Below are 11,946 nucleotides of genomic sequence, written 5' to 3' on the forward strand. Positions count from 1 at the left end.
TGGTGGCACATGCCTGTAATCCCAGCTACTTGGGAGACTGAGGCAGGATAAACACTTGAATTTGGGAGGCAGAAGTTACAGTGAGTGAGATTGCGCCACTGCACTCCAGCCTGGACAACAAGAGCAAAACTCTCTCTCAAAAAAAAAAAAGAATAAGGGATAAGACAAGCTTTTAAAATATTTAGCTAAAAACATTTTTTATAACCAACACAAATCACTTTTATAATTAAAAGCTACACCTCCTCCAACAAAGATCTAAAAAAAATAAAGAATGAAATCAAGGTTGTGTATTACAGCAAGCTGAACTCTGGTGCAGAGTATCTTTGAAAACTGAAATGGATATTTAGCTAATTTCCCTTTATTCTATATCTTTCATTATCCCTGTAGAGAAATATAACCATTCTGGCTGACAGGGATTAAAAAAAAGAGAGAGAGAAATATAACCATATTAAAAGTCAAGTCTCTAGAGGACATGTGTCACTCTGTGGCTGCTCACCCTCTACTCATCCTTTTTTTGTTTTTGGAGACAGAGTCTTGCACTGTCGTCTGGGCTGGAGTGCAATGGTGTAGTCTTGGCTCACTGCAACCTCCGCCTCCTGGGTTCAAGCAATTCTCCTGCCCCAGCCCCCTGAGTAGCTGAGATCGCAGGTACCTGCCACCACGCCCGGCTAATTTTTGTATTTTTAGTAGAGACAGGATTTCGCTATTTGGCCAGGCTGGTCTCAAACTCCTGACCCTGTGATCTGTCTGCCTTGGCTTCCCAAAGTGCTGTGATTACAGGCATGACCCACCGAGCCTAGCTCTAGTCATCCTTCTAACGGCGTATCTGGCCCCATTCACCAGAGATGCTGATTCTGGGGTGGCTTTTGCCTTTTAACAAGCTCCCTGGGTAATAGTTTATATCTGAGAACTACTGATTTTGGGTTACTGTATAAACTGCTATGATGTGAAAGAGGAACTGGATTTGTTCTCTGTGACCACTAAGAAGACATATTTTTGCTTAGCAGAAGAAATAGCTTCCGAAAAATCAGAACTGTCCCAAGATGGCTGCCCCACGGAGTGAGTTTCCCATCAGTGCTGGTGTAAAAGGAGGAACATACAGGGCTCCAGGGGACTCTGCTTGGGGCTGGGGGTTGGGCCAGATAATCTCTCTCAAATTCTCAGTTTATGTGACTCTTTGGGTCTCCAAAAATATAAAGAAAGCTTGAGGGAAAAAAACCCTTCAAACTCAGGGTTTTCATAAATTTCAAGTAGGGGCCATGATTTATAATAAATGTAACACCAATTTCCAAAAAAATTTTCTGATTATAAAATGCACATTCATTGCAGAAAAATTTTAAAATACAGAAAATTATAAAGAAGAAAAAACATAAAAATCATCATACCACTGAAATATACACACTTTCTGGTATATCGCCTGGCTTCATCCCCCCTATAAACATATCACACTCCCTTTTTTTTCATTTAACAATAATTGTGCATATGTTCCCATGCAATTAAATATTGCAGAAACAGAATAATATATTCCTCTTTATGGATATACCATAATTAAACCATTTTCCTGTAGTTGAATATCTAGGTTGTTTCTAAATTCAATTAGTCTTCTAATTACCAGGGAATCACAAGTGCTATTATAAAATTTTTCATTTATACACAAGCAATATAACTAGTGTTTCGAGCCTCTCTGTAACAGTCACACATTTCAGTGTTCATTATTAGATAAATACAAGTGTACTTACTATAATAAAGTATTGTTTGAAAATAATAAACCTAAGGAATAATGATACTTTTCAATTGTTTGAAATCGATCTATAGACAAATACCAACTGCCTGGTTCTAGCTTGTCTAAAATACCCAGGTATTTATTTTGTTCCATCAGTGGAACAAACATAAATAAGGCACAGCATTTAAGCCCAGAAATTAAAGATGGAAGAAAATATGACCGTTATATTTTCACATCAAGTTTGAACTGTTACAATTAATTAAATGAAAGACAAGTCATTTCGGCTGGCACTACAATGCTGAAAATAATCAGAGATTTCTTATTCTTTACCTGATTAAGATGGGCAGAGCATGGAGTTTTCTACTTAGTTCCAGGTGAATTCTTCACATTTCCTGGCTTTTGAAACAAAAGAAAGAGCTTTAATGCAGTTTGAAAAGAAACAGTGCAACAACTCAGTGTCCTGAGTATTTGGCTGAACATGAACATTAAAAATTATTGCAGGGGACAGAGTCAAACCATTTTATTGAGGACTTTGGGGCTTGCTGAAGAAAGGCTGAGGAGACAGAGATCTTACATTCTCACAGTTGCCTTGCCAACCATTAAATGTTATACTGCAAAGTGATCCACCTCTCAGTAAGTTGAAGAAGTTACTAGGTCTCTGAGGGCCCTGTTGTAGAGTGACTTGGGCAGAGAGAGCAGGAAATAAAGCTCCATTAATTCTCATTATGTAGATTCAGCCAAACAGTTGGTTCTATTTTTAAAAAAAATCAATAATTCCTCCTCTTTTATTTCCTGACATAAATCTTCCTAAAAGAGGAAGATTTACTATTTCATGGTGCTGTCACTGTTGGAAGATTTTACACCTATGGGAAGGCTTCCTGTAGGTATTTGCCCCATGCATTATTCACCATTATCCACCATAGGGGCCAATCCACAAAACATGTTTACTCTGAAAGAAGTTAGAATCAGACCACACCCATTCTGCCTAGCCATCATCCCAGAACACATAATTAGCTCATGTCATCCTTAAGAAGCGGTGTAAGAAAAGTTTCTAGTGGGAAAAGTTCATGTGCTAAACTTTTAAGGCCTTACTTTCTTTTCTATATGTTTTTTAGACTTTAATTCTGAAAACACATTAATAGTCAGAGATCAGATGGCAGTCTGAAAAACAGGAGGCTGCAGCTGGGCAGGCCATGGGGCTATGATTCTGTTGTATAGACTTGGAGCAGTTTCTCCTGGTAGCCCTCTTTCAGAGTTATTCACGGGTGAAGGAGGGGGAAAGTAAGAAAGCAGGAGCACGTGACAAACCCTGTCATTTCAGAGCACGGTTTCTAGGCAACTTTGGGGCTCCCTGGAGTGGCTGAGAACTGGTCTATAAGCACTATTTTATATCCATTGTCCCAGCATAATCAATAGTGTCCTCTTTCACTCTCAAGAGTATCCTGGTTTGCCGGGGATAGTGGCTCACACCTGTAATCCCAGCACTTTGGGAGGCCGAGGTGGGAGGATCCATTGAACCCAGGAGTTCAAGACCAGCTTGAGCAACACAGAAAAAAAAAAAGTTAAAAAACAGAGTACCCTGGTTTTGATGATAATGGTCACCACATCCACTTGACAATTGAGTTCTGGGAAACAAGGCCATATGGATTACTTGGCGGATCAATGATCAACAATTCTCAGGTCTAATGGATGCTCTGAACAAGACTGCTACAGGACTCAGAATCTGTGCCCTTCTCCTCCTCCAGAGCCACTCCCCACCCTGCCCCCTCATGTGCATGCACACAAGCGAACACACATATACAGACATGAACACACGCCCACCTACTCCCTAGAGGCCTTTTTGCTGTTGCTTGAACTTGCCAAACTCCCTATTGGGACAAGAACTTTGCCAAGTATACCCCTTGACCAAGACCGGTCAATCCCAATTTTTGCCTGGCTAAATGTTATTCATCCTTTACATCAAAGCTTTCTTTGTACTCTGTCCTTCAATTTAGCAGAACTTTCTATTCCCTTGCATAGCACTCATGCACTTCCTGATTGCATAATTATTTCTTCTTTGAATCTTTCATTAATCTGTAAGCTTCATGAGTGTACACTACCCCTTGGGCCTCCTAGCACAGAGTATTCAAATATTTGTTGAATAATCAAATAGAAGGCCAGGGGCAGTGGCTCACATCTGTAATTCTAGCACTGTGGGAGGCCGAGGCAGGTAGATCACTTGAATCCAGGAGTTCAAGATCAGCCTGGGCAACATGCTGAAATCCTGTCTCTATAAAAAATACAAAAATTAGCCAGGTGTGATGACACATGCCTGTGGTTTCAGCTACTCAGGAGGCTGAGGTGGGAGGATCACTTAAGCCAGGGAGGTTGAGGCTGCAGGGAGCCATGACTGCACTACTGCACTCCAGCTTGGGCAAGAGTGAGACCCTGTCTCAAAACAAACCAATGGAAATGGGGCAGAACTTAGAGATCTGATGAATGTAAAAAAGTTTGTTGTTGTTGTTTTTTTTCTCAGATCTCAAGTCTGTCTAGAATTCAAAAGTTTGGGTTTTTATTTTCTTAACACATCTATGAACACGAATGACAATTTCTGTTAGCAAAATTAAAACTTAAAAAAAAATCAAAACATTAATTTCTAATTAGTATGACTGCCATGTGAAGGCTGATTGCCAGCCATAACTTTGAGGTATAGTAGTCTACTGAAATGTCTGGGTCCCTTACCAGATTAATGAAGAACAAGGAGAGGTAAAAAGAGGCTTATGAGGGCAAGTGAAATAATCATGTCCAACAATTGGGTCTGGCATAAAAACAAGGTAGTTCTTGGCAGGGCGCGGTGGCTCACACCTGTAATCCCAGCACTTTGGGAGGCCAAGGCAGACAGCCTGACATACATGGAGAAACCCTGTCTCTACTCAAAATACAAAATCAGTCAGGTGTGGTGGCACATGCCTGTAATCCCAGAATTGCTTGAACGCGAGAGGCAGAGGTTTCGGTGAGCTGAGATTGCACCATTGCACACCAGCCTGGACAACAAGAGTAAAATTCCGTCTCCAAAAAAGAAAACAAAAAAACCAAACCAAAAACAACAATAGAAAAAAACAAGGTGGTTCTCTACCTAAATATATGCTAAGTCTGAAAAAACAAAATGCTAAATTCACAAGCTTTTTAATCTTTTGGACAGTAAAAAAAATGAGCACACAAAAGCATTCTTCTGATTCAGGAAAACAACTTTGTTGCTAGGAAAATTTTCTTGTTTGGTTACATATCACTTATAGTATAACAAAACATCATAGTCTAATATCTCACTAAAAAAATATTTCAGAGACTCTGGGTGCACTACAAAAAGAAAAACAAAAAATAATAAAAAAATAAATAAATAAAAATATGAGCCCATCCACCCACCCTGTTACAAATCAGATCTCTCTTGGCAGATAACTCCATGATTTCAGACAAAACAACATTCTGACTTCAAAAAAACAGTTTGTGGTTTAGCACAAGCCAGAAATCAAGTTTTTTTTGCATTTTCAGAGAAACAGTTTTATCTAGAAAATTTTATAACTCAATCATTTTAATACATATCTGACTTCAGTTTTTTTTTTATTTTTTTATTTTTTTATTTTTATTTTTTTTTTTTTTTTTTTTTTTTTTTTTTTTTTTTTTTTTTTTTTTTTTTTTAGTTTCGCTCTTGTTACCCAGGCTGGAGTGCATTGGCTCGATCTCGGCTCACCACAACCTCCGCCTCCCGGATTCAGGCAATTCTCCTGCCCCAGCCTCCTGAGTCGCTGGGATTACAGGCACGCGCCACCAGGCCCAGCTAATTTTTTGTATTTTTAGTAGAGACGGGGTTTCACCATGTTGACCAGGATGGTCTCGATCTCTTGACCTCGTGATCCACCCGCCTCGGCCTCCCACAGTGCTGGGATTACAGGCTTGAGCCACCGCGCCCGGCCTGACTTCAGTTTTTATTTTCTTACCACATCCATGAACACAATTCCTTGTTTTGTTTTGTTTTTTTTTTGAGACAGAGTTTCCCTCTGTCACCCAGGTTAGAATGCAGTGATGCAATCTTGGCTCACTGTAACCTCTGCCTCCTGGGTTCAAACAATTCTCATGCCTCAGCCTCCCAAGTAGCTGGGATTCCAGGCACCCGCTATCATGCCTGGCTAATTTTTGTATCTTTTTTCACCATATTGGCTAGGCTGGTCTTGAGCTCCCGACCTCAGGTAATTCGCCTGCCTCAGCCTCTCAAAGTGCTGGGATTACAAGCATGAGCCACCGTGCCCGGCCATAAACAACAATTTCTGCTAGCAAAACTGAAACTTTTAAAGAAAATCAAGACACTGATTTCTAATTAGTATGCCTGTCATGTGAAGGCTGATGGCCAGCCAAACCTCTGAGGTACAGCAGCCTACTGAAATGTTTGCCTCCCTCACCAGCTGAATTATTTTCAACAATTACTTAACTTCTCCAAAATGTAGTTTCCTTGCTTACAAATGGGGATAATAGAATCCACCTCAAAGACTCTTAAAAGAGCTTAGTGCCAAGGGCCAAGCTCACAGCAAGTAAGTGCTCAATAAATATTACCTATCCTACATGGTAGGTCACTTGAGTCTTTGGATGAAAAAAATAAAAGGTAAGGATAAATTACCTATTAAAGATCTCAACAAGGCTGGGCGAAGTGGTTCACGCCTGTAATCCCAGCACTTTGGGAGGCTGAGGTGGGTGGATCACGAGGTCAGGAGTTCGAGACTAGCCTGGCCAATACAGTGACACCCCGTCTCTACTAAAAATACAAAAATTTGCTGGGCATAATGGCGTGTGCTTGCAGTCCCAGCTACTAGGGAGGCTGAGGCAAAAGAACTGCTTGAACCCGGGAGGCAGAGGTGGAAGTAAGCCAAGATCGTGCCACTGTACTCTGCCTGACTCTGTCCAGCTGCTCCAGAGCGAGACTCCATTTCAAAAAAATAAAATTCCCAACTAAATTCTAGTTCACTGGATGTGGCAGGCAGAGTAATGGCCCCTCAAAGATGTCTTCTATTTCTGGAACCCATGACTATTACCTTACATGGCAAAGGGAAATTAAGGTTGCATTGGAACTAAGCTTACTAATCAGTTGCCCTTAAAATAGGGAGATGATCTTGGATTATCTGGGTGGGCCTGATTCAAGCACATGAGTGTCTGTAGTCTAAGACGGAGGAAGAAGAAGGGGTCAGAGAGGGGACCTGAAAAGGACTTGCTGCAGGCTTTGACAATGGAGGAAGGAAGCTGGCAACAGCCCTCAGCTGACAGCCAGCAAAACAGACCTTGGTACTACAACCTCAAGGAACTGAGTTCTGTCAACAATCTAAATGAGCTGGAAAGAAATTTTCCCCTAGGGCCTCTAAAAAGGAATGCAACTCTGCTGACACCTTGATTTAGAACTGGACTTCTGACCTACAAAACTATGATAATCATTTGCATTATTTTCAGCCTGTACATTTGCAATCATTTATTCTGGTAGCAATGGAACACTAAAACAATGACATAAGGACTCCTGACTACAGCGTATGGTTCCATTTTCTATCAGTGGACATTATCTTCTCAGGCAGAAGCGAAAATGTTCAGTATCACATGAGTGGTAGTTGATGACGATCATGTGGCTGGAGTCCATCCATTTCATATGTTCCTCACATAGATAACCTTACTGAATCCTCAAAACAGCTCCAGGAGGTACTACGTCCAGTTCCCACGGTGCTGGAGTGACTTCCCAAGGTTTCAGGGCTAGTAAGAGGCAGAGGTGGGGTAGAAGTCTGGTGCTCCTCACCTCTTACACACTGGGCAACACTGTATCCTGACCACTGACACCAAGAGTGCATTCCTTTCAAAGGAGGAGATGATCATTATCTTTCAGGATTTCTAACTTTTTGTTTTGCTGAATAATGGTGTTTTTAAAAAGAAGGAAAAAAATCATTTCCTAATACCTGTATTTCTTAGAATTTTAGAAAAAAATTACAAAGAACACAAATTCATAACTTTATGGAAAACCCATCAAATTGTCATTTAAAACAAATATAGTGGTAAGAATACCTAACGTGAGATCTGCCGTCTTGGCAGATTTTTCAGCATACAATACAGTACTGATATCTATAGGTGCAACGTTGTGCAGGGGATATCTAGAACTTATTCTCTGTGCTTGACTGAAACTTTGTTGATTGCCAACTCCCTATTTCTCCCTCCCCCAACCCCTGGCGATCGCCATTCTATTCTCTGCCTCTATGAGTTTGACTATTTAGATACCTCATATAAGTAGAATCATGCACTATTTGCCCTTCTGTGACTAGCTTCAAAGATGAACATTTTAAAACTAAAATGTTTACTTTCAGTCAAACTTTGCTGTGTTTAGAGAGCCGAGGAATTTCTAACGGAGGAAGAAAAAGCAGGGCATGTTTACTCAGGGTGGTGGCTGCTGCTTCCCTTTCATTTTCCTGCTGAGCCAGCAAGAGCCTGAATAAAACTATTAACAGCTCAGCTTTAGAAGTTCTGCTCAGTTTTCATGTTGGTAAGAGGTCTGTGCTTCTTTCTGAATTTCCTGCCCTTTGAATAATTAGTGTTGGCCTTAAGAGTCATTCTACAATTCTGTGATAGTAATTCGTTGCATTAAAAAAAAAAGCTAGTGAAAAACTAAAATGTATTTACTGAGATATACTGCTGTGTTTGGCTGATTATAAGACAAATCTAGTCAGGCGTGGTGGCTCATGCCTGTAATCCTAGCACTTTGGGAGGCTGAGGAGGGTGGATTAATTGAGGCCGGGAGTTCAGGACCAGCCTGATCAAAATGATAAAACCTCATCCCTACTAAAAATATAAAAATTAGCCGGGCATGGTGGCACATGCCTGTAATCTCAGCCACTAGAGAGCTGAGACAGGAGAATTGCTCGAACCCAGGAGATGAAGGTTGTAGTGAACAAGATCGCACCACTGCACCACTACACTCCAGCCTGGGCTACAGAGCAAGATTCTGTCTCAAAAAAAAAAAAAGAGACAACTCTAAAAGAGCCATAGGTGACCCTGAGGACTGACACACACAACTGACCTCCTGACACCCACAACTGGCCTTCATCTCTGATACTCTGACCTTGAGTTGGAACTATTCTGAAAGCGTTTCAGATTAGCAATGGGCAGTCATTAAATATTTCATGCTTTCATTAAGCTCCTAGAGTCAAAGAGTGAAACCACAATGGAAAAGGTCAATAAATCAACTCCACGAAGAACTTCTGATCATCGAGACACCAAAACTGAAAAGACAAGCCCCAAACTGAGAAAAGACATCTGCAAACATCTGGCCAAAAAAATATTAGTATCTCGGAAAAAAATAAAGAACTCTTATAAATCAATAAGGGACAAATGACCCATATAAAAAGTGGCCAAAAGACATGAACAGGCATTTCAAGAAAAAGAAACCAATAAACCTGTGACAAGATGCTCAACTTTATTAGCAATCAGGGCAATGTAAATGAAAACCACGATGAGAAATTCTGGGAACATCTTGACATACTAGATAGTGAGGTAACTATGCAAACTACTTGGGTCATGTCAAGAGGACTCAGAGCCAACTTCCAGTAGCAAAATGGGACACTTTGAACTTTAATAACAACAAGAATTACAAAGCATTCAAAACCATCAAATATGTTTAAATCTATAAATCCATAATTATTTTTAATTAATTTATTTATTATTTTAAGGAACAGGGTCTCGCTCTGTCACCCAGGCTGGAGTGGAGTGGTACGATCATAACTTGCTGCAGCCTCAAATTCCTGGACTCAAGTGATTCTCCTGCCTTGGTCTCCCAAAGTGCTGGCATTACTGATGTGAGCCATTGTGCCCAGCCCATAATGATATTTTTAAAGAAAAACTAATAGGCAATCTTCTGAGGAAAGGGAATGAATTATTTTGAAACTGGGTAAGAGGAAAAAAATCAAGTAATTATCTTCTTTTTCCTATATAAACTATAACTGGGTAACCAGTAGATAAGGGAAAAGGTTCCTTATTAAAATATTTCAGCTAATATGAGAAAATGAAACAATAAAAGTAGAATATTATTTTCTTTTTTTTGAGACAGTCTTGTTCTGTCACCCAGGCTGGAGTGTAGTGGCACAATCTTGGCTCACTGCAACCTCTGCCTTGCAGCTTCAAGCAATTCTCCTGCCTCAGACTCCTAAGTAGCTGGGACTACAGGCACGTGCCACCATGCGTGGCTAATTTTTTTGTATTTTTAGTAGAGATGGGGTTTCACCATGTTGGCCAGGCTGGTCTCAAACTCCTGACCTCAAGTGATCCACCCTCCTTGGCTTCCCAAAGTGCTATGATTATAGGCGTGAGCTACCACGCCCGGCCAATATCATCATTTTCTAACCCCCAAAGACTCAATGAGTCTAGGCATTGAACATCCACAGCTGCTAAAATCAACAACAACAACAACAACAACAACAACTGAAAAAAAAAAAACAAAACCAGACTTATGTGCTTATGTGGATCTAGAGCCTTGCCAAAAGGATGAAACAGGATGTGGATCAAGCAGCCTGTGGATCCAGCTGCCAAAGTGCAGGGAATACAGAGAACACATTTAACTGCAGCATAAATGTGTAATCAGCAAAACCCAAACTGCTAGAAACTCTATGGGTGAAATGTGCCTGATTGTTTTTTTTTGGGATGGAGTTTCGCTCATTACCCAGGCTGGAGTGCAATGGCGCAATCTCGGCTCACCGCAACCTCCGCCTCCTGGGTTCAGGCAATTCTCCTGCCTCAGCCTCCTGAGTAGCTGGGATTACAGGCATGTGCCACCATGCCCAGTTAATTTTTTGTATTTGTAGTAGAGACGGGGTTTCACCGTGTTGACCAGGATGGTCTCGATCTCTTGACCTCGTGATCCACCCGCCTCGGCCTCCCAAAGTGCTGGGATTACAGGCTTGAGCCACCGCGCCCGGCATGCCTGATTGTTTTAACAGATGAACTGCAAGGAAGACAACTCCAAAAGATGGAAAGGGAGCCTTTAGATTAAGACAGACTTAAAAAGCCAAAGAAAAAAAGCATATGAATTCAAACTAATGGGCAAGACTAAAGTGACGGGGACAAATACTTAGGTGAGAAAGCCATTAAAAAATGAAAGAAAGTTATTATAATAAAAGTTAGAACAGTAGTTATTCCAGGAGGTAGAGAACTCTGTGACTGGGATGGGCTACGGGGTGGGGCTTTGAGAGAACGCTGGCAAACTTCTATTTTTTTGCCCTAAATGATGGTTTATGAGGCTGTATGCCTTGTAATAATTCACTTAGCTATAAAAAATTAAAAACTGTTTAAGTCAAGCACATTATTGGGGCAACTATGGAAATATGAACATGGGCTATATATGAGATAACATTTGTGTAAATAATGAAATGTGAACTTTCCTGAGTACAATAACGGTACTGTGATTATGTAAGTCCATGTTCTTTGGAAATACATGCTGAATTAGATACAGATGAAAAATGCAATGATATCTACAATTAATTCTCAGATAGTTCAGAAAAATAAAATATACATGTGCACATGAACACCATGCATACGTGAAAAGATAGATTATACAAATATAGCAAATGTTAATTAGTGAATCTAAGTGAAGGGTATATTCATTGTACCAGTCCTGCACCTGATCTGTAGTTTTAAAATTTTCTCAAAATGAAAATTGGGAAATAAAGTAAAGCCACATACACATATACTCCACAATGAAAAATTCTTTTAAAGCCACCAGACTGGCAAAATGGAAACAATCAGTTGGCATCATCTAGTAAAACTGAAGATATGCAGACCCTATGAATCAGGAACCCTGGCCTAGAAAAACTCTTCACAAATTATGAAGCCATGCTGTGTTGTAATAGTAATATACTGAAAACCACCAACTAACCACCAAGATGGGTATTTTCCCATAAAGAAAAAAGGCACGGTGGCTCACGCCTGAAATCCCAACACTTTGGGAGGCTCAGGAGGGCAGATCACCTGGGATCAGGAGTTTGAGACCAGCCTGCCCAACACGGTGAAACCCCATCCTACTAAAAATACAAAAATTAGCCAGGCATACGGGTGCATGCCTATAGTTCCAGCTACTTGGGAGGCTGAGGCAGGAGAATCACTTGAACCCAGCAGGCAGAAGTTGCAGTGAGTCATGATTGCACCACTGCACTCCAGCTTGGGCAACAGAGTGAGTCTCC

General features: G+C 40.7%; 1 protein-coding gene across 2 annotated transcripts in view; it reads right to left on the minus strand.

The window, feature by feature from the left end:
- Nucleotides 1-11,946, minus strand: part of APOO (apolipoprotein O) — a 75,464-nt gene that overhangs the window by 5,427 nt on the left and 58,091 nt on the right. The window contains exon 8 of one of the 2 annotated variants that reach the window (XM_017514585.2): nucleotides 2,054-2,119. In XM_017514585.2, coding sequence (XP_017370074.1) covers nucleotides 2,084-2,119 — 36 coding nt within the window. In that variant the 3' untranslated portion in view covers nucleotides 2,054-2,083. Of the gene's footprint in view, nucleotides 1-2,052; nucleotides 2,120-11,946 lie in introns of those variants that run through there. The other variant, XM_037733466.1, reaches the window with a different exon arrangement.

This window comes from Cebus imitator, unplaced genomic scaffold (genome assembly GCF_001604975.1).
Source record: "Cebus imitator isolate Cc_AM_T3 unplaced genomic scaffold, Cebus_imitator-1.0 Scaffold527, whole genome shotgun sequence".
NCBI lineage: Eukaryota > Metazoa > Chordata > Mammalia > Primates > Cebidae > Cebus > Cebus imitator.